At 37.8% G+C, this 22,582-nt stretch overlaps 1 protein-coding gene and 1 long non-coding RNA gene across 12 annotated transcripts in view; one reads left to right on the top strand and one right to left on the bottom strand.

Annotated features, from left to right (window-relative positions):
* LOC138105894 (uncharacterized) overlaps window positions 1-6,294 on the bottom strand; it is a 6,643-nt gene extending 349 nt beyond the window's left edge. Inside the window, exons 1-3 of the long non-coding RNA XR_011148773.1 lie at window positions 6,102-6,294; window positions 1,192-1,346; window positions 1-221 (exon numbers count right to left, since the gene is read on the bottom strand). The exon at window positions 1-221 is cut by the window's left edge and continues 349 nt beyond it. This is a non-coding gene — a long non-coding RNA (uncharacterized lncRNA). The remainder of the gene's footprint in view (window positions 222-1,191; window positions 1,347-6,101) is intronic.
* Window positions 1-22,582, top strand: part of ZNF521 (zinc finger protein 521) — a 231,136-nt gene that overhangs the window by 3,406 nt on the left and 205,148 nt on the right. For 4 of the 11 annotated variants that reach the window (XM_069004633.1, XM_069004627.1, XM_069004631.1 and 1 more), the window contains 2 exons: window positions 15,298-15,357; window positions 20,954-21,133. Coding sequence is in view for 6 of the 11 variants with exons in the window: in XM_069004627.1 (XP_068860728.1) it covers window positions 15,298-15,357; window positions 20,954-21,133 (240 nt within the window). In the remaining 5 variants the exon portion in view is untranslated. Of the gene's footprint in view, window positions 1-14,184; window positions 14,248-15,297; window positions 15,358-20,953; window positions 21,134-22,582 lie in introns of all 11 variants that reach the window. The other 7 variants (XM_069004634.1, XM_069004629.1, XM_069004632.1 and 4 more) reach the window with 3 other exon arrangements.

The following is a 22,582-nucleotide window of genomic DNA, read 5'->3' as shown; positions in this document are numbered from 1 at the left end:
ATGAAGGTTCAGAATTAATTGGTAAATAGAGGAAATTGTTCTCCTGTTAGACATTGGACATGTTTCACTCGTGGTGATTTGTTACATGTGTTACAGAGAGAAGGTTTGTTTCAAATCTTTTCCCGTAAACATCACACTTAAGTTAAAACAAAAGATACAGCTTCCATTTTATGTGGAGGTATGAGCTTTGCCTTTCTTCTGTACCAGTTGCCTGGGAATACCTAAAATGAGAAAACAGCAACATTGTATGGTTCAGATGGAGCAGCTTGGATTTGCTGACAATAAACTACTGACTTGAGAAAACCACTTAATGTTCAGGATGGAGATGATAGAGATTTCTTTGCAGAGTCTTATTTACTATTTTTCAACTAAAAGCAGGCAGCAAATCAATCATCATCTGTAATTATTGCTGCAGTAATTACCTTTGGGGAGTAGGTTATCATTCTTGGTGGCCTTTGTTCAAATATCTCTTTCATTTTCCCTGTTTTATTTTCCTTGAATCATGTCAGTTTCTGAGTGAATTAATAGTATTCTGAAAGCAGTCCGATTGTAAGATTTCTGGAAGGGCTAATAGTGCGATTCAGCTGAGGAGCTGAAAGATGCTTGCATAGACTAGCATTTAAATTCATGGATAAGAGTTTGCCCATCAATTATTACATCTTCATTTTTAGTGAACAAACAAAAGCTGTAAGTAATCTTGCAAGGAGAATTTAAGCTGTACCTCCAATGCAGCACTTATTTAAATTTCTGATTTCTTAAGTATTACTGATTTAGTCAGTACAAAATGTAGTTCTACAGATAAAAATAAACAGTATTTTAAATAGCTTATTTGAAAAACTATTCTTTGAATGTATGTAAATGAGTTATTTAAACTCATGAGTGCTGTTTTACATCTAAATAAAATATGGAGTTACACATTACATTTCCAATTTGTCATGTACTTAGCAACCCTTTCTGGGGGGAAGATATAAGAGATATTTTTGATATGTCTGTCACTTTTGATAACTTAATTTGAAACTTATATCTTAGGGGAATACTGATACAAGGCAGGTAAATACATTAAAACAAAATGACAATTGAGTTTTTCATATTGAATGCATTAAACTAATGTTCATCTGAAATGGTGGGTGTTAAGAACTAGCTAATGACTAAATTTCTCACATTTCTTGAAAATACACTTTTTTGAATTACCCTGGTTTCTGTTTACATTCCTTTTATATTTCTTTCTCTCTGTCCTTCCTTTCTTCTTCTTTTTTTTTCTTTTCCTTTTCCCTCTTTTGGTTTCTTGCCAACTTTGCTTTGACTGTCCCCCAACACTTGGGGAAGATTGCATCTCAGGTTTGGACCTAGGAAAGAAAATAGGCATGGCTAATGTTAGATAAGCCCCTTATAGTTAAGGAATAATAAAATCTTTCTGAGGAAAAAAATAAGATTTAATTATTTTCTGTGACAAACACTGTCTCTTACAAATACACTGCAAGTTTGTGGCAAAAAAATAAGTCCCAAAAGCAGAGTAAATGACAACTTTCTGAAAAACTGTTATTTGAATATCTTCTTTTACTTTAAGAAGGAGGAATTAAAGTTCAACTGCCAGGTACTTTAAAAGCAGGGGAAGGATCAGTTGCATCAAACTCATCAGTCCTGACCTATATTTCATTCTACTGATTAATTTATCCCATTTCCTTGGCTAGTTTCTGAAAAAAAAAAATCTATTAAGTATCATTGACCTGATCAAAATCACCTAATGCGTTTTGTGAGGAAGGGAGAGAAGGATAGCTGGAGAAAAGCAGGTGGAGAAAGAGAAGTCGGAGATACGATACCCGTGTACAAGCCCCAGAAGAGGCACTGTGCAAATGAAGGGTATCAAAGTAGGGTATCAATTGTTATGATTCCTTAAACTCCTGACATCCAGGGGCAGAGCCATCCCCTAAGCAAAACTATGGTAGAGACCCCTGTGATGAGAAAGCAAGGGACGGGGGGAAGAGCAGCTTCTTGTATCTTGTTTAACTTGGTCATTTGAGTTGTAAACCTTTTTTTGTGACTTGGCATGCTTTGGAGATATCACACTTGGTTTACTGACTGCCTCCCCCCCTCTTCCTTTCTGGTTTATGGGGTTTTAGTTTTCGGAGGGCTTGAGGTTTTTTCTTTGCCCTTACTACCGGCTTTTGATGAGAAAGTTTGTTTAGAAAAAAAGTTACAAAAATACAGTCACTTGCAAAGAAAACTAGGTATTCTTGATACAAAACTGAATGCAAATGTAGTTCTACTAAATGTTAAATACAGGTTTCTCTAAGCTAAAGACAGGTAATAGTCATTATTACATTCAGAGTCACCCATGAAAAATCGCTGAAATGGTAGTTGTTAGATAAGCTATCACAAGGAAACTAGTACAGTTCCACATGTTTAATAGAAGTGCTGATCTCTGATTTCTTTTGGGGAAAAAAAAAAACAAACAACCTGTGGTTTTACTTCAAAGTAAATTTTTACTCAATGCAATTTTATGTCCTACACGCAGAAATAAAATTACTTAATGTTAGTTCCTAGAAAGATGAGCGGGATGCCTTTCTCAGCTGTATTTTACATACCCATGCTCTGCTTAAAGAAGGCTTGTGTCTTGAAATATATTGCCAAGCCCAGAATGTCTCTTGAAGTTGTTCCCTGTTTTTGAGGAAACCTAGGTAATCTTTCCATCCTGAATGAATTTAGAACTGCAACTCAATTCATGCAGAGTATCAGTGGTCTGAGCAAATATATCTGTGTTTTAATGTGACCTGTTTCCTCATCATAGATTCCAAGTGAAAGGATGTTTCTCATGCAGAGGGGCAGGTTATGTGGTGTAGTACCAAGGAAGATAGAATAGTAGTGCGTGAAAAGCAAAACGTTGCTAAACAGCAGACATAGTTCAGAGAGAATTTGACATTCGGATCCCCTTCCAACAGTAGCCTTTACATTTCTCTGTGTCTGTCAACTATTTGAATGTTTATTCACAGCCCCAGCCCTCCCTGGCTTCCAAACTGCATAGGCTAGACTCAAAAGTCATGAGATTGTCTGCTGATTAGACTATAATCAATCCAGCATAAACAAAAACAGCAATTAGTATTGGCATTATTTCTGTGAACTTGACTTAAAGTTTCAGTATTATTGGTCCAATCAACTTTTTCTGAACAGGCTGTTTTCAGGAACTGTATTATTTTGGCATCATCATTTTATAGGGAGGGAACAAAAAATTCATAAGATTCCATTTGGCCTGAAAAGCAAAAACATCTGTTTGATGCATGAGTAAATTGCTGGATTCTATTTGGCCATTCAAAAAAGGGCAAAAATTAAGATGCTGAACATAAAAGAGTACGTGAAAAAAAAAAAAAAGAAATTACAGAAAGGATTTAAGATTAGCATCTTTTTATAATGCGGGCTATTTATAGTGTTCTCTTTTGGACTTGCCAAAGCATGCCTTTATGTATTAAAAAAACCCCCGTAACAACAAAAACATCCCTAACCTTTAGTAATATTCATTGACTTTGGCAATGCACAGTGATATTGATGGTCTTGATTAGCTGTGGGATTACAGTAATGCTGCCCGGTCATTTCTGGGGCCAGCATGAGTTGTATTGACCATCATTTTCTGCTGCTTGGGGTTAGGCACTATTTGAAGTAAACATCTAAACAGCTACTGGTTGTGCTGCTAGTTTCCACAAAAATGAAATCTTGTGACAAAGATAATATTAAGAGGTTTAGTTATGCTGCTGATGTGTTTGGATTGGTTTGATTTTGTTTTCCTGAGTTGCTGTTAACTTGTGTAACAAGGGAAGCTGTCAGTATGGAGGCACTTATCTAACGTGTAGGATAACATTATCCACCATGATCTAAGATCTCTTGAAAGGCTTTATGTTGCTCCATAATTCATTCTGTCTAATTTACAGCGGGTTTAATAGCTCTCAATTCTTTGTTCTGAAACACGATTCAGTATTTTCAAACTTGCGCATTATGAAAAAAAACCTCTTCCTTTTGAATAACTGTGCATGAGGAAAAGATCCAGAAAAACTGTTAACATTTTAACATGGATTCAATATTTTTTTCTGTGTAAAAGAATTAAAGTAAGATATTTGGAGTGGATTTTTTTAGTTTGATTAAAATACAGTATAAGTTCCAATACCCTAAGACAACCTCCTAGCATCTTTTCCCAGCCATATTTTACCATTTCCATTGGTTTCTGCAGGGCTACCTGAGCTCAGAATCAGTCCCAGTTGGGGGCTGGGAAAATGCATTATTTCACTTAAATCAGAACTGTGGCATATATATGTACATATATATAAATATTTCCCTGAAGGGTCAACATACATATCTACAAAGAATTCGGCCTGTTTTATTTGGTGCTGTGAAAATGTACATGTCTGCTTTCAAATACATTTTGCAGAGTGTTACTACAAAGCATTAAAGTTTTCCAGTTGCTGTCTTTATAAAGTTGGACAGGACAAGAGAGGCTTTTAAATACTTTTAAATCGTAATGTAACATTTGGCATAGGACTCTGACAAAAGATGAATGTGCAAAGACCAAAAGAGGTGGTGAGGTTTGTTTTTGTTTTAAAATTAGACAACTTGGGTTATATTTCACCTCAAGTATGAGTAATTATGCTAGTTTAGCAATTATTAGAGATGAAAGAAATTCTGTTAGATATGAGTCTCCTAAACTTCAGTAGCTTTAGTTTTAGCCAGGATAATGATCAAGGAGTAGTTAGCCATATGCCTAGGGACTATGCTGTAGCAAAAAAGATAGGGCTGATCTTGGGGGTATCCTTATTACAACATGTTATAATTAACATTTTCATTCAGCCCTCCTACTTTCCAAAAAAATCTGCTTTATATTTTTCTGTGCACACATTGGTAAGACTGCACAAAATTGCTCTCTTCCAATGAATTTTTGAACCAAGACATTTGTCTTCCATATTTAGAATATTAGTTAACACTGGTCACAGGTTTTTTTCTGCCATTTCATGTTCCTTTAGTTTCAGACAAATTTTTCCCTCTATACTGCATAATTATTAAGAAAAAAGATGTAGAAGATTTTCCCCCCCTCCTTTTCAGGATTTAGTCTAGGTTATACATGTCCTTCTGGGGTGTGCACATTTGGGTTTTAGATTTTCCTTTAGCTAGAGAGATGCTGTGCATGCTATACTGCAACTGTATGTTCTTTGTACAGTTGAATCCATATAATGTGTACTCAAAAGAGTTGTAGGGTTGTTATGTACCAATTCTGCACAATTAAAGCCCAATGAAATTTTAGATTTCGGGGAGTTGCTTTCCTTGTGGTTCTCCCTCCCTCTTTTTTTTTTTTTTGTGTCATGGGAGTAAGGCAGAGGGGTGTTTTTTCAGTGAGTGATTTTTCTGGTACTTTCACTTTTAAATGTAGGTAAAATTAGGTGCAATTTTTCTCTGGAAGAGTAGGGTTTCTAGTCCTTCAAGATTTCTTGATGTTATATATATATAGCAGTATAGTGACATTCCTCCCTTCTTTATTTAATGTGATATGGGCTTACTGTGGTTCTTGAAAAATGCAATATCAGTAACTAGCTAGCCTTCTTACAAATTTGGAAGTGCTGGTCATTAGTTAGACAGCTGGCTGAAGCAGAGTACCTTTTTGTCCTGAAGAGAAATGGATGGGATGTTGATAGTGAGGATTCTCAGTGATTTCCTTCTGCCCCAAACCCCATTTTTGGAGAGCTTATTCTCTCATGCAAAGGCAATAACCTGGAGCATGAATTTTGTCCTTACCTAACACGAATGCAAAACCGCTTCCCAGTTTCTGATAGAGATGCTCAGTGTTCCACACAAATGTGGAAAAGCTACAGCACTTCTAAGTGGAAGTGTCCTGGTTGACTGTAAAATAGATGGCTTTTGTGTACAGTCCCTGAGACCTGTTGTACCCTTACTATTTTTATGTTGTGTTTTGCTGGAAAAATATATTTCAAACAATGAATTCCTTGATAATTGATTTTCTAGTTTCATTTTTCTGGCGTTCACTTTTTTGGTAACATATCAAGTTCAACTTCCATTATTGATTCATTTACTTTTTGAAAGAAGCTTTAAAAACAAAAATAACATACCTGCTCTGTTTCTGGACTGGATGATGTGATGCAGTGAGGCAGTGTCCTTGGGAAGACCAGGCTATGCTTTGATCAACAAGAACTTTCTCTGGCACTGAGTTATGATGGCTAGGTCTTTTTTTCCAGACAGAATCAAGTGACTTTCTAACTTTTGACAGTGGCAGTAGGAAGGAGGAGGGGGTGGGGAAGTTAATTATTTTCCACCTCTAAAGAATACAATTGTGAGGAAGGAACTTTCTGATTCACTGGTTCCAGGACAACAGGATGTCAAGATCCATGCCTGATGTAATGTTTTCACTCTGAAGATGGGAGGAGGAAATGGGTTTGTATTGGTCTCTGCATGCAACCACTGACTGGGAAGGGATTGTGTTATGTGACTTATAAAGAGGTAGAGCACAGGAACAGATTTGGTTTGCAGTTTCTGGTGAATGTGTTCAGTAGGAGACTTGCTTGTCAGATGCAAATGTAAATCAATGGAGAAAGGTCAGAAATCTTTAAGGCTAGGTACGAAATTTTAAAAAAGGCTTTCATGCTGCAAGACATTTAGTGCTTAGATGCTGCTCTGCTTAGTTTATAGGTGACTGGTTGCCTAGTGGAATAGTCACTTTGCACCTAACTCTTGGATTCTTTATGTAATTCACAGGTGCTTAGGGGTTTATGAATGTTGTTGAGTAGAAATTATTTTAAGGAGACAGTAGGAAAAACTTGGAAATAATAATGTGTCTTAGCTCCTCCCCCATTCTAGATGTGGGCATCTTAGTGCAACAGGGCATCTCACAGCAGTCACTTATCTGACTCAGGTTTTGGAGATAAAGATAAAATGCCTTTCCTCCCAGGCTAGAAGGAATTGAGGTGGTGTGCTGCTGCTCTTCCTCTCTCCTTTACTGAAGGGGGAAAGTTCTTTGCTCTGCTAGGATGTGAGAGGCAGGGGTTCTGTTCTGTGCTTTGTCTAAAGGTGTTTATCTGTATCTCACAGGGAGGACATCAGTCATTACACAGCAGCATATTGTGTTATGAGCGTGAGTTGCCCTGTTATTTTTGTCAATGATGATTCCCTTTTCAAAAGTCTAATTAAGTATTTGTCAGACAAGAGGGTGAGAAAGAGCATTCATACATGAGACTCAGGGCTCAAATAGCTTGAGTACCATGAAGAAAAAGGGGAGACCTGCATCCTGGTTTGCCAGGTACTTACTGCCTTATTACTTCTGATGAATTATTTCAGTGCAACTAGAACTGGAGTCCGCTTACCCCACTTGCTGTGATGGTGTCCCAACAAGGATAAAATATCATGCTAATTCTTGTTTCTAGTTCGGTGAATATTGTAGATGAAGTATGGTAGTTTCAACAGCAATGAATGAGTGCACCTCAAGTCTGAGGGTAAGTGTTCTTCATTAGGAAGCTCACAACACGTGTACAAATCCTTCTGATAGAGGAGAAAGTTCAGCTGGTGCCACCCACGTCCTGGGTGAGTGATCTAACCAGTGGATGTGGGCAAGAGGGGAAAAGGAAGATGTATTTCAACCCACACATTTTCTGCCAGTGTTTTATAGCAGCCAGGGAAGAGTATATGAACTCTGAAGAACCAGCCCATAAGATTACATCCAAACCCAGGGCAGGCAGGAGAATACTTATCTTCCACTCTCCAGATGTGGTGGGGCTTCAGTTTCATTTCAGCACTGAGAAAGCCTCGATCGTAAAACCATAGGTACTGCCTGACCTCAGTGGCATCTGAGCAGAACTGCTGACCATTTAGATTTAGCATCCCCTCACTAGTTTTTTGGCTTCTAAGCTCCTCTGTGGACATAGACCAGATTGCTGTTCTACATGATAGAAAGTCATCTACAATAGAGCAGAGAGTCTGAGGGATCAAAAATTAACTTATAAAACCCCGGCATACAATAAATAGAAGGAGATCTCTGGTAAATCAGGGATGATCTCAGTTGAAGGGAAGTAGGTGTTTGGTTTGGTTTTTATTGACTCAGATAAATGTGTGCCTTTAAGTAACAGAGCTAAAGCATGCAGCTGTATTTTGGTTTGGTATTCAGTGTCAGACAGCCCAAACGCCTCAATTTAAGTGTCCCATTTTAGGTACATAAATAAATTACTTCCCTTCCAGAGGCAATGATCATCTACAGTAACCTTTACTGTAAGTCTTCATAGCTCTTTATATCACCTGTCTTCAGACTTGTGTGATGTTGGTTACTTTGAGGTTATGTGATCCATACACCAGTTTGATTCCAATTACTCTCTCTTGCTGAGTTTAGACTTTTGTAGACAGTGTTTAATGAATTTCCTGTTTTCTAAGCACAGTTGAAAATAGAGTCTTTAGGAACACCAGAAATTCTTATTTATGTCACATTGAGTAAGAAAGCTGAGGTGATACATAGCTTCAGGACACTGAGAGGAATTACTCTGAATGTGTTCATGTTAAGTACTGGACTTGGTAATTGGGGTTAAAATTTATCTTAACCTCCTAACTTCTGTCTTCCCCCAAAATGGACTGGCTGCCCACAGCACGTTGTCAGGAATGGAAGTGGAGTACTCGGTCTAAGACAGGCAAGACAGCTGAAAGTCCTGACCCTGGTACTAAGAACTGACTCCCTCTTGCTTTGCTAATTCTCACTGTGGTCCTCAGTTTGACTCTGAGATTTATTATAATCTGTTACCTTGCATGATAGAGAGTCTTAGGGATGACTGAAATTTACTTGAGGTTTATAAAAAGCTCTGAGATTCTTTGGAGGAAAGTACTTTTTAAAATATAACATTATTAGTTTACCTAACAATAGAAATATGAGTAAATGTAGATGTGGTTTAATCTTGTAAAAGGATGCATGGTTATGGAGGCAAAGTTAGAATTTTGGACAGTATTAATTAATCTATTACCTCAGCTGCCCAGGAAAGGATATCTTCCCTCCCCCCACCCAGCTTTGGGGTTTAGAATTATTCCTCTGCTGCTGGAAAGAGCCTCTTCTGCCTTTTCTGCACACAGCGTTATGTAAAACTGGACGTCTTTAGGCTGTCACATTTGGATACTGTCATCCTTGAGATCAAGGGTTGGAAGAATATCCAAAGGATTTCTTAAGCATAATTTCTTTCCACTTAAGTATATTTATTACTTTTATGTTTATGTGCTGCCTAGGAAAATACTTTATTTTAGCATAAGAATAATATTTTCCAACCACCGCAGTTTAATTGGGAACTCCTAATTCAGTCATTCTACAAGAAGAACATTAGGGGGAAAAAAACAAGCTCAGTGTTGGGACAGACTAAAGAGAGGAGTGAAAAATACGAGTGCTATGAGGGACTTTGTCTTCTGGAATAAGCAAATGCAAGAGGAAAGAATGCTTTATGTAACAGGAATCTTTTAAGGAAAATAATTTCCAATGTCAGAAGAATATTGTTACAATGCTGGGGGGGGAATAGAAATAGGAAAAGGGGTATGTCACAGCACAAAGGAAAACAAATCAGGCACATAAATATTCATGCATATGATTAATTGGATTTTTGTAAAGTTGTGGCTACACACAGAACTGATTTTCAGTGGAGTTCTGGAATGTAGATATTTGAAATGTTAATATGCCAATGCATTTCTTTTTCCAATTCTTCTAACACTAAAGTCTTTGGGAGGATGTACATTTGACAGTCAAATTGGTAATCTGGCTAGTAGCTGATAGACACAAATTGATGCTAGGTGAAGTTGTTCAGAAAACAGTGCTTTCTTAGTAGTTCTGAACTTTTATGAGTGCCAGTTATCTCAAAGGCCATTATGAAGCATTCTGAAATATTTGCTGAATCTCAGAAGTCACCCACTGAATTGCTGCTCTAATGTGCCACAGCCAGGTGCGAAATCCTGTGCTGGCATGTGTCAGCCAGAAGGCTTTAAGAGGTGAGTCTTAGACACCAGTGGTACCTAGGGAGAGAAGAAAGCTGAGGAAGGTGTAGCCCTAGCAGGTGATTCACTGACACGTGATCCTGAATTTAATACTTCTCTGTAACTTCTTTAATTTCAGTTTTGCATCCTGACTGAACCCTTGTGGAGACGTATTTCCACAGCATGTTATTGCAAAGTGTGAAACATCTTCAGAATCCATTGCCTTTAATAGAGCTAGAGGATACTCAATGTCCCCTGCAACTGGCTCTTAAATTTGCCTTCTGCTATATGATTAATCTGTCTGCTCATACTTAATATCTACCTGTAGATGGTGGCAGTATGAATGTCCTCTTGGTTTTGATGTGGCCACGAGGAGAAGTGGAGAGAGACTTCCAGAAATTACAGTCATTTGTAGATACTGAAATAATGGCACACACGTTTTATTTCTGTTCTGTCTCAGTAACTCAGTAAATTGTGTATTGATTATGCTAATACAGCTACTGTCTCTATTACTTGTCTGCAGAAATTATTCAAACATGTAGATTGAAGATGCACTTGGCAAAGTTACCATCCTAAGAAAAAGGCTTTTGTGCAAAGATGGCTTTAAATTGAATTACTAATCATATGCTAATGGAAGTTTATAGATCAAGTATTGAATTGTACAAAATGCAAAGTGCAAGGTAAAAATATGTATTCTGAACTTCCTATCCTGACAGTCTTAGTTGCTACATTAGGTTTATTTTCACATCTCTCAAGGAATATGTTTTATGAAAGGATAAATCAATAGCAATCTATTTTTATAGTTTATTTTGGGACATGTAGCTTCTCTTGCTTTGTTTACCAAGCTGAATAGAGGCTCAGGCATTTGGGGCAGTTATTTTTTTTCTTTTTCAAAATTTATTAATCTACCTAGACTAGAAGAAAACAGGCTTTTTTCAATTATCTTTTGCTTTTATTTTATTACGGTTTGTAATAGGTCAGAAACCATAAATCTTAGCCAGAGTTCTCCAAAAGGCTTCCCTTTCAGTGAAAGTGTACTTTTCCACATTTCTAATTTTATCCATTTCTTTTCTGTGCAAGCTTTTTCCAGGCATAAACCAGAAATGACTTGTGCTCTTCCTTAGGGTGCTAAATCTACAGATTAACTTTTCAGAGAAGGGGAATCCTGGTTACTCAGTAGAATATGAATGAGAGTTTGCAAGCTAGAAAATATGTATATATTTTGTAGCAACTTCAGAAAGTGATCTCCCTCCTTTAAGGTCTAACCATGAGTCCCAGGAACAGACTAAGCAAAAGGGGTGAAATCCTCATTGATCAGCAGGTGCTGCTGTAGAGCAGTCAGGAGCTTAATTCTAAATTTAGGACCTCTATATCAAAATTCCCACAGGTTTCCCTCATTGGCTGTCCTTGATGGTTCTACTTGATTTGTTGCATTGTTTTTGTTTTGTTTTGTTTGTTTTTTTTTCTTTTCCTTTCCTTCTTTCTTTAGAAAGGAATAGTTGGTCTTAATGTTGCCAGTCAGTTGCCCAAGCATGAGATGTGCTCTGAACTGAAACCAGGGTTTGCCTTGGACACTGGCTGTACCAAAGCTGAAACATCTTAACCTTTCACATGGATACAACTTCAGTTGAGAGATAGGTTTTTGTTTTGGTTTGGTTTTTTTAGTAAAATTTTAAAACTGGTATCTGTCCAATCCACAGCTTTTGTAATGGGAGATAGAACTGACATGTTGGATTTCTCTTTTCCCTTACTGGTATTTTTTTTTTTAGTTGCTCTCAAGAAGTGAGATGCCACAGTTGTAGTGATCTGATCTTTTTTTGAAATTTTATTACTTGGGGTTCCTGATTTTGTTTTTCAAAAGTTGTCCTGAAAAAATGGGTAGTAGGAAATTGATCATTTGTTGTTTTAAGGAACAGATGAGTTAATTGAGAAATATTACAACAGCTAACAAAACAGATGAGGAGTGGTCATAAACATGTAGTTGTAGGGACAAGGATCATTATTGTTGCTTTCATGACAATATGTATCTAGAAGTTCTGTTCACCTGTAACATCACTTATTCATATTGGATGGATAATGTATTATTCTGCTTTCCTGAGGCCTCTCCTTCACTGGTATTCTGGCTTCATTACACAGAATTCATCTTACCTTATGCTAGGATGTGGTATATGCTATAATGAAGGTGACATCTCTGTGCAATTACAGTCCTAGGGTATCAATAATTTTGATGTTTGAATTAATAATAGTGCATACATGCTACTCTTTTATTTGCATATCATCCTTGTTCCTTTTTTTGTTGCGTTCCATGCTTGTGCTAGAGAAAGGGTTTTGGTTAGCAAAATTTCAGTCATTCCTTTGTATAGATTCTGTTTAAAGGTGTCTTCCTCTTCTGAAAAAAAAATAGTGTAGTTAATGTTTAAGGGAGGTTAACACTGGCTGCATGTCACGGTACCTTTCATACTCAGCTGAGTTTAACAGTGGCCTGAGAGCTGAAACAGTACTGAAGTTTTCAGAATCTGGTTGTCAAAAGGTGTTAAGTGCTAATCGAGAGCTTATCTGATGCTACCAGCTGTAGCCTACTTAATGTAAGGAATACCCTTGCAAGTTGGAGGAAGGAGCTAACAAAGGAAAATGAGATGCTATTTTTTAGGTGGTTTGTGCTAATGCTAAGATTCATTGATTCAGTGGGTTTTGTAGAAGAGTTTTCTTTTTCTTTTTACCATGTTTCCCCCTAAATATGGGGTTTTTTTTCCCCTGGTAAATATGTCAGTCTAGTTGACTATTATTGGCAAGTCTTTGTGCCATGGCCTGTTGTTACCTACTTGTTTCTGTTGTGACTGAGAATCCTTAAAGGGATGAGCAAGGGTTTAGAAAAATGCTAACCACAGAGTTACCTGCTTTTATGCTTGTTTCCTTTTTCAAGTGCAATAAAGACATAGTGGTCAGCCTTTGTTGAAAGCAAACCTCAGCTCTCACAGAATTTTCAGATCCCAAAATAGCAGGAAAGTTGTAAAATATTTGTTTTCACAAGGCATATGCTGTCATGTTTTCATGGTACAAAATTGCATACCTGGAAACAATTTGTTAGGCAGTATTCATGTTTATTTTTTCCATTTTAGAAGCTAAAAATGTTTGGTGTACCTCTCAGTCAGCAGTGTGAAGCTAAGTACATTTCACTGTGCAGTCACTTCTCAGGAGCAGTGAGAGATTCTGGTACTGCAGCTGGTGGCAGTAGACATTAAGGACAGAACAGCAGAAAAAATTAACTCTTGCATTTTAGCTTACACTTAAAAGTGGAGATCTTGTCTAGCTCTCAGCAGGTAGCCACTCGTGAATCAGTTACTGAAAAGTTCATGCTTGAAGACTTCAATTCCATCTTGAAACTTCAGAAATGGTAGAGTTCTTAAACTGCTTTTTTGAACTGAGTAGTGACATTTATCATGAGGACAGCAGGTACATCTACAACTAATAAGGCTGATTAGTAGGTAGTGATGACCAAAGTGAGTTTCCTCTTGAGGGATGGAAGAGTGGACTCATTTTCAGTTTTAGAGCTTGCTCTTGGGTACATTTTTTGGAGATACACCAACAGCTAATGATGGACATAAATAGGGTCAGGTTGGGCTTCTGCAGAGGCTTCCCTGGGGGTTTCAAGGGACTCACAATAGATGGTATATTTTTTTTTTTTTAATGCATGCTAGTTTTATTCATTATTTTTCTTGCTGTATTGATGAAACTTACTGATCTGTGCTACCTTAGAGAAAAATCTTTCTATTTAGCTTAGTTTGCTTTTGACCACATGTTCCCCAAAACTCAGCTTTTCATGAGCTTTTCCCACTGCTTTCTTTGTCTGACTGGTTTCCTTCAGCTGTGAGGATGCTGGGATGACTGCTTCAGTGTACCAAAGGAAATCATACAGTATTATCACAGCTGAGGTACTGGTAGCACCGTGGCTGCAAAACACAAGTTCAGCTCATAAATTAGCTCATAAAATCATATTTTGTGAAATACTGGACTGACTGCAGGGCTGGGGAAACTTTTATCAGATCTCTATAGACGAGAAGAGTTTGCTTACTAGCCACGGCTCTGGGATAGAGATATAGATTGTTTAGAGTCCTTCAGAGATTGTACTTGACTCTTTCTAATATATGCACTGTGATACAAGTTTCTGGTGTCCTAAGAGTGTCCTTATGAAAACTGGTGTTTTTTTTCTAGAAACTCAGATTCTAGAAACAACCAGTTGTATGAAGCCTTGGGGTTGGCGGAGGAGGAAAAGAGGTACCTGTGGAGTGTGTATATGTATCTCTTCTTTTGCATATATGTCTAGATTTATATGTGACCCCTAAGTGTTGCACTCTCTTGTCCCAAGAACCAGGAAAAATACCTCAAATCTTTGGACTTTTAATTCAGTTGCATGATTATTTTTTGAGGTCTGAATTCTTGGGAGTGGAAATGCTGCAGAAGTGCAGTCTTTCCCCTTTCAGCTTTTTCCCCTGTGGAGGCAGAATGAATTCTTTTCTCTCCGCTGTTCTCTAACCCAAAGAACTCGGTCTTTGGGAGAATAAAAGGAAATGGTTCTGCCTTTTAGCTCTTCCCTTACTTTTGCTTTGGGAGAGTCAATCTTACTTAGGCATCATATCAGAACATACGAGAACAGCGCTTTCTAATTTTTCAAAGTAGCAGCAGAATGGCTCTTGTTAGGTTCACTCACCCAACAAGTTTTGAATAGTGAATCTGACAAGAATTGTATTGTTTTTAGTTCTACTGCTCTGGAAAGCTGTGAGCCAAGGGAAAGACGCTGGCATGGTATATACAGTAAAACAGCATGGGGTTAGTTCTCCTTTGCAAGGCTGTCTGCACTGCTGAGATGTTTGCTACTGAATATAGGATTATTACTATTTTTTAAAGCTTATGTATGAATTAGCACACACACCTCTCCCATCTGCCAGGAGAAGGCTTTCTCTTACCTGTGTGGAGCAAGCAGAATCTTAAAACCCGTAATTGTTCTCTTATTTAGATCCATAATCAAATACAGTAAAGTGCATTGAAGACAAATATCCCAGAGGAAATTCGATTTGTTTTTTTAAGCCATGAAAAAGATTTGGTCACTCTGTTCTCAGATTTGTAGCTTCCATACAGCAATGTATTCTGTCTTGGTCTGGTCTACACTTTCGCACTTTGCAGTGCAGCTTTTCTTGCCTGTGTTGTGCAAGCATTGCTGGCTTTCAGAACTGAGGCTGGTGTAAAGATGCTTGAAACACTTCAGCTACCGACCTAACATCTTTTTTGTTTGTTTTGTTTTTGTTTTGTTTACCTTTTTTCTGACAGTAGAAGAAAATGAAACAGAGGACCATCAGGCAGGTGTGGGACACACAGCCGCACAGACTGGTAATGCTGAATTCCTTCATTAGTGCTTGCTTACCATTTGACAACAGTGTGAGGGATTTTTGTATTGGGGTGTTTTTGCAAAGCCTGCACTCTTCTTTCTCTGTTTCAGCTCATTCTTGAGGCTTGCAATGGAAAATAATGTTCCCCTCCCCTCACCTTTCAATTTCTGACAATTAGAAATTCTGCCTTTTCTAGGTCACCTGACTGAAAGTGAGATGCTTCTAAAAGTGTTCTAAATGCTTCTAGAGCATGCTTTTATTTTTTTCTTTTTATTTCCTTTTTTGTAAAATTTAATCCTTCTCTACATTCCCCATGTAAGCCACCCCCCTACACCCCCCATGCCATTTCAGATAACCTTGACTGTTCATTTCACTTAAACTATTTTTATATTTCTAAAATATGTGGTTAGGGACAATTTATTTAAAGATTGTTTGTATAATTTCTTGCCATAGATTAATTAAGGGCTCTTTAATTTTAATAAGTGAGATTGGGTGGACAAAACTGTTGTTTGAGTCAGGATCACAGGGATAAGTATTGTTAATAATCATGAAGAAATAATCGTTAATTCCCCAAAACAACAAAGACTTCTTTATTCTCTAGCATGGTTCAGAGAATGCAAGAAATAATTTGTTTCTGTCTTTGGTACTGGTTTCACAGAATTTTATCTGAAGAGAAGGACTGACTCATCTGAATAGTCTTATTCATTCAGCTGAGGTCACCTTTTGGAGTAAGGGCTGACTCCTTAAGGATATTCCTAGAAGGCTAGTCATCTCTGAATACATGTAGGTAATTTGTTTGAGGACAGTTGGAGTTGTTCCTCTTATGAAGGTGAAGAATACAGTTAATTTTTTCTTCAGCTCGAAGACTTTATATTTCTGTGTGTGTCCTGTGGGTTTGTGTTTGATGCCTTTTATAGATTCTAATGGCTTTGTGCATAAAGTAGGTTGTTCGAAAAGAGTAAATAAAATCGAGGGAGTTATTTGCCTTCTTAATGGGAAATTTCTCAAACTCTTCTCAGTGTACATATGTCTCCATTTAACTATCTGCAAATTCTTAAAAAAAGCAAACTTGTCCTGCTGTTGAGACATGAAGTTGAAAAACAGGCAACTGAAAAACCAGAGATCAATGTCAAGGAATGGTGGCTCTTCTGCATTTTTTTCTTAAAATAATTCTCAGTGGCTAAGTTGCATTGCTAGTTCTTTATTTCCCACCATGCCTTGTGTTGTTCTCTGTTTATTTCTAGGCAGGATTTAGCATTCTGTTTTTCTCTACAGCAAGAATGCAGTGCTGATATTAAAAACCAAAAACCTGATAGAGCAAGCAGTACAGAAGGCCTGCACTGTGTACACACTGCCAGAAGTTTTTATAGTAATACTTTGTATCTAAGCTCTGGCTCTAACCATTAAATGTGCTTTTTATAGAGTACCAAGTTATAATGTAGTGCAGCTACGGCATATTAATCTTACTGCAGAGATTTAATGAGGCAGTTGTTTTGCGATGGACACTATTGGGAGCAGAGAGCGACAGAGTTTTACTTTACCACTGAGCTGAAGAAATATTCCTTGCCTGGTAATAATTACAACCACATGATCTAAGTTTTCCTTTCTTTTGCCAGCACTTTTCCATGCAGAAGTGGCTTGGAAAGAGGTCTGCTGCAAGGCAGTGAAATGGATTGGAAAGGAAGCTGTTTTCTTGGTAGTTTGATGTTTTAGTTGGGATTATCGATGGATCCTTGCAGCATAGGCAGAAATATGTAAGATGAGTTTCAAGAATACAGACAGTCTTTGCCAGTCCACTGAGATGACTTTTAGATATTCATTACTTTTACTTGACTTTTATATAGGTTATAAAAAGTAAATGTGGTGAAACCTCATTTTTACATGGGCAGAATAGAATTTCTGCTGGTTGGCCTTAAACCGCTCCCATACTTGAAATTAATTGAAGTCCATGCCTTTATTGCCTCCAACACTTTTAAGCCAATGCAATTTTTCATTTTCCCCAAAGTTGCAGTTTTATTAGACCAAGTTACAGCAATAACATCCCTTATGAGAAGGAGGAAGAACGGGAGAACCACCTGCCAGGGAACATAGTAATGAGAAAATCATGCTTCTTTTAATTTCCATTTATAAATAATGTTAACATAATCAAGAACAGAAGACAACTGTTCTTTCTCTCTCTTTTTTTTTTTTTTAAGTGCCTTAATAGGTAGAATTTATTTCTCTTCCAAAAAAGCAACCTTCATTCATTTCTACACTAGATAATTTCCAACGGTATCTGAAGGTGGAGAGGATGTATGTGTATTATTGCTGATGTGTATTGAAAAATTTCAGTTGGTGCATGGGCAGCTTCCAAAAAGGGGCAGGGAAGCCTCTGGAAATCACAGTGGTATTTGCAGATGTTGAGAAAAGTAATTTTACTATGAACACCGTTTTTATTGAGGGAATTGTGGCTGTGATTGTTGCAGATACTGGAGAGAAAGAAATGTGGGAGATGAATGACATTTGCCCTGAAGTCTATATATGAGCCTGAGCTTTGAACAAGAGGTTAAGGAGAAAGCACAGATGAATGCGTATTGCATTTATAAAATATTTTATCCTAGTCTTTCAAAAGAGCTACTCAAATAAGGCAGCTTATCCTCAATTTAAGTAGCTATTTAAGGTTAGACCAGCTCTTGATGGAAGATATTTGTTGTTGCAACAGAAAAGTTATCTATTCACAAAGCCTCCAAATGATATTTGCTCTCTTTAAATATCTTTTCATTTTGGTGGTGACATCTCTTCACAGAAGCAGATCACAGTGGAAATGCATTCATTGAGAGGGGCTGAGACTGCCAGAACTCATTTCACAAAGCTGTCATAGGCTAAACTCAAACCTAGGTCCCAGAGGGTCCCACTTAAGTGTTGACCTAAAAACAAATGTGCCAGTTGGCTAGAGCATGTATTCTAAAGTTGCAGCAGAAGGGAATAAGCTTGACTGACTTCTGTCCCTGTAGGGTTTATATCTGCAAATGCAGAAGGAGAAGCAAAACATTATTAGTCTTAAAATGATGCTAATTTTAATAACTGGTCGCTAAGTATGAGGCTTTAAACTGAGTTATTCTTTAGGCTTTTGTGCACTAAGGGGTCCACGTGTGCCTACGTGTGTGTGTGTGTTGCTGAATTCCTGTAAAATGCAAGTGTTTCTGAATACTGAGTCTCGAGAATTCCCTCCCCTCCCTTTTCTTTCCTTCAGCATTGTACTTAAAGCAGAGTCAGACACTACCCTTATTTTAAAACAAACAGGTCTGTAAACTTTATGTGCAGCATTTAAATACTCATGTTAAAATTCAGACCTAGTGGCCACATTTCCCTGAGTGCTGTCAATTTTATGAGATGAAACTGGGAGCTTGAGCTGAACAACTAATAGTATGCAGCATGCACATGCTGCCTTCCAACAAGTGTTTAATGATGTTGGGGTCAGTTTGCAACAGTTAAGACAATTATTTCATTTTCTGGGCTGTTTCGAACCTGGCGATCTCCTAGCTACTTTTCTTAATCTTTCAAAATATGTTGGAAAATGAAGTGGCAATGGAAGTTATTAGATTTAGAGTATTCAATAATGGCTAAAATGTCATAAAGTCTTTTTAGAATTAGCATACCTTTTTTGGTTTGTAAATTTGCAGTCTACTCTTCTATTTGGAAGTAGCTGCCCAAGTGGAAATTTCCACTCTTGAAAGAACCTTGTGGATGTAATTTGTCATATAAGGACTTAGTGTATAGGCAGGGCTTTTGCATAGCAAATATATTTTTGCTTTCAGAATGTGTTTTTTATTTTAAAAAATTAATCTGGTTTCTCTCTGTAATATAATTCCCTTAAAAATAAATACTGCCCTTTACCCCTGTCAAAGAAATTCCTCGGTTTTGATCACAAGCCACATGGCATGAGAAAGACTTCCTGACATGGGTCATTTCCAGTTTCTGCTTGCGGGTCCATCTGTGTTTGCACAGTTGAAGGGCAGGGTGCAGCAGTATGGACCAAAGGATACAGAGAGATGATGAGAGCTCTGACCTTGGTTGTGGGCAGCGAGAAATACAGGAATGGCTGTGCCCAGATTGCTGTAGGGTGCTGAGAGCGGATATGAGTGGTTTAAAGTGGAATTGCCTTCCTGCTTCTCCTCACACACCACCCCACCCCAATATGAATGTAGTGTTGGCATGTTTTAGTTTCTCTTCTTCCAAGGAGTTGCGCAGGATCCTAATCAATTTCAAGGCTAAATAAAGTATGTTCACAGCTAGCACCTCTCTGTTCCCCTGGCCAGGGAGCCCACTCCTGGTTAGCCACCCGCTTGGCTAAAGAGTATAACATCTTAAAATGTACTTGCACAATCTCCAGTTATTATGTGAGTTCATACTTGTTTTCTAAAATGACTTGTTTTGGTCTCAGCTCTCTCAAATATCTAAAAGGAAAGATGAGGTGGCCAAATCGGAAAAGGGAAAAGTGGTGAAACACTTGCATTCCTTTTGCTGGAATGTACATAAGCATTTCTTTTTCTGCATTTCACTTGTTTTACTGTGGTTCCCAAGAAAAAACAAAGTTAAGTGCCAGCTTGCTTTATTAGGGAAAACAGATTGGTTTATTTCTGTCTTTTGAAGGAAGCTTTTAGTAAAATGGGCAAAAAGTCAAGAGTAGTTAGAGCTACTGTGTTCCTCCTCAGAGGAGGAAGAAAAGTTCTAGGCTACACATTATCTCACTGAGCTGGTCATCTGCAGAACTGAGGCCGTGCAATGAGCTGTGAGGTGTCTCTGCACACATGGATAGGTGGTGAGGCTGCACGTTTCTTCCCATTTAGAAGCTTCAGCTGGGCTCAGGACTGCTGATCGGAGGCTGGAGCTATCCTGCTATCCCCCAAGTGCCTGTTAATATGTCAAACAGATAAAGCTTTCTTTGTGCACTATGTAGCCTTTATACTAGAGTGGTTAGTTTCCAGTTTTCCATGATGTGGCAAACACAGGAACTTGATCAGCATTGTCTTTAAGTTGTATACAAGTTCAAAGCATGGGTAGCATTTTGACCCAGGGTATAAGCTTTCCAGGGCTTTGTGTCAAATAGTGTGGTGATGGAGTATTGGAGTGGGTTGTAAAATAGAGATTAATTTCATGTTTATGTAAATCAAATTTGTTAGCCTCTTAATTCTGGTAATTTCCTGCAAAACGCTGTAGTTAACAGTGAAAAGAAGTTCCTGCACACTCACTGATTTGATTTTTCTTTTCATTGAAAAACTAATTGCATAGGTGGTTTATCCTTTCTTACGATGATCAAAGCAGCTTCAATAGCTGTGATGAAATTGACAAACCTAACATTGAAGCATGGAAGAATAGCTTGAGTGAGAAATGGAGCTGCATTTGTGGGAGTAGAAGGGAAATTTGCTTTTCATTGAGATTAGGAAAAAAAATAAGGAGAAAAGCCTCTTTTGCTTATTTAGCAATAAATTCTACAGTGCGCTGCAGGCTCATGCCAAATAGTTTTCTTCTCATCATTAGCACAACAACCTATCTTGATTTTTTTTCAAGTGTTCTCTTCTTACATGCCTGACATCGCAGTCTTGATTTTCTTTCAGACCCGAACTGTAAACTAGAAGACAAGGCAGAAGATGGAGATGTGCTAGACTGTAAGAAAAGGCCGGATGAAGGGGAGGAGTTAGAAGAAGAAGCTGTGCACAGCTGTGACAGCTGCCTCCAGGTGTTTGAGTCACTGAGCGATATCACAGAACACAAGATTAATCAATGTCAACTGACAGGTAAACAATACTTATCACTTTGTGGCTTTGTGCACTGTTCTATTTCTCATTCCCATCCTCTGCTTCTGATATCCCTCCTTTCTCAGTTATTTTATTCCTGCACTTGAGTGCTTGGTTGAGACCTTCATAAACAGATTTTGGGACAGGATTATACTGTAAAAGGAGCATTATAAAATTCCTTAATACCAAAGGATATATGACAGCTGTGTGTGTTTTCTAGATTCATACTGTACAGCTTTGCTTAGACATGTATTTTGCTAGGTCACTTGTGAATGCAGAGGGCATTTGTAAGTGGGGCTTAAGAGGCATAATGTCACATAATGAATGAATTTGCACAATGGCCTGTTGCAGATCTGAGCTGGATGTTGTGTTAGTCTAATCTGTTAACTACAAATGACTGTACAGTAATCAGTAACTGAAAGTTGAGAGGAATTAAGCTAATTGTTAGAGGGGAAAATAAAATCTCGGCTTCAGCCAAGGGGCAGAACTGAGTGCTTATCAGATATTACTGAATTGAGTAGAGCTGGGTGAATGGACCTGTATACCACCCAGATTCCTCTGAAATTATTGTAGATAGCCCCCTCACTGAGAAAACCATGTGAAACCTGCTGAATTTAAATTTAGTAGGTTTTTTGATGGTATACACTGTAAGTCCAAACAGGCTCAGTGTCAAGAGAAAGGCATTTAAGATTATTAAATAGTGTTTTATTTTTAGCCTGTACAGTGGAAAATGTATTTATTATGTAGTGAAAAAGTTATTGTTAAAAACCTTTCTTTATTATGAGTTTGTAAGTAAGAAAAACCATCCTTCCCATTTGGGAATGCTTTTAGAAAGTGTCATTGTGTGCAAAGTGGCGTTGTGTTTGGAGAGCTTCCTGAGTTTTGGTTCAAATAGGTCCATAGGCTAAGCCCTGTCAGAATGAGACATAAAAGACAGATAGCAGTACCACTCTTGAGGATGAAGAGTGAAAAGATGATGAGCAGAAGAGGAATAAGTGGGCAGGAGAAAAAGAAAGATTGAGGAAGTAATGTGGATTTGTCAAATGATTTTAATCCTCACTTCAAATTATGGAAGATGAAAATCTGCTGCAGCAAGAAGTGTTTACTTTTATTAATATATTGCTTTGCCTTTTCTTGCCTGTAAAATGTATTTCTGACTTGAGATACAATCAATTCAATCATTTTCTAATCACTCCTACAAACTTCCAGAATGTATTTGTCTGCAGTGCTCATTATTTCTGGCAGTATGGATATTCTCTCTTGACTTGAAATAACTTAAACATTTTTCTCCCTTTTTCTTCACACCTCTCTTCTTTCTTTTGCACTTTCTGTGTTGAAAAATTGGTGGCTTAACTTGTCTCTTCCTTCGCTCTCCCAGAAAGCACTCCCCTTGCCTCAATCCCCTGGCCCTCCCCTTCACTGTCTCAGAGCCCATTTATTTGTCCCTGT

This window comes from Aphelocoma coerulescens, chromosome 2 (assembly GCF_041296385.1).
Source record: "Aphelocoma coerulescens isolate FSJ_1873_10779 chromosome 2, UR_Acoe_1.0, whole genome shotgun sequence".
Lineage (NCBI taxonomy): Eukaryota > Metazoa > Chordata > Aves > Passeriformes > Corvidae > Aphelocoma > Aphelocoma coerulescens.
Note: the sequence above shows the minus strand (reverse complement) of the source record. Positions and strands in the feature narration are given on the sequence as shown.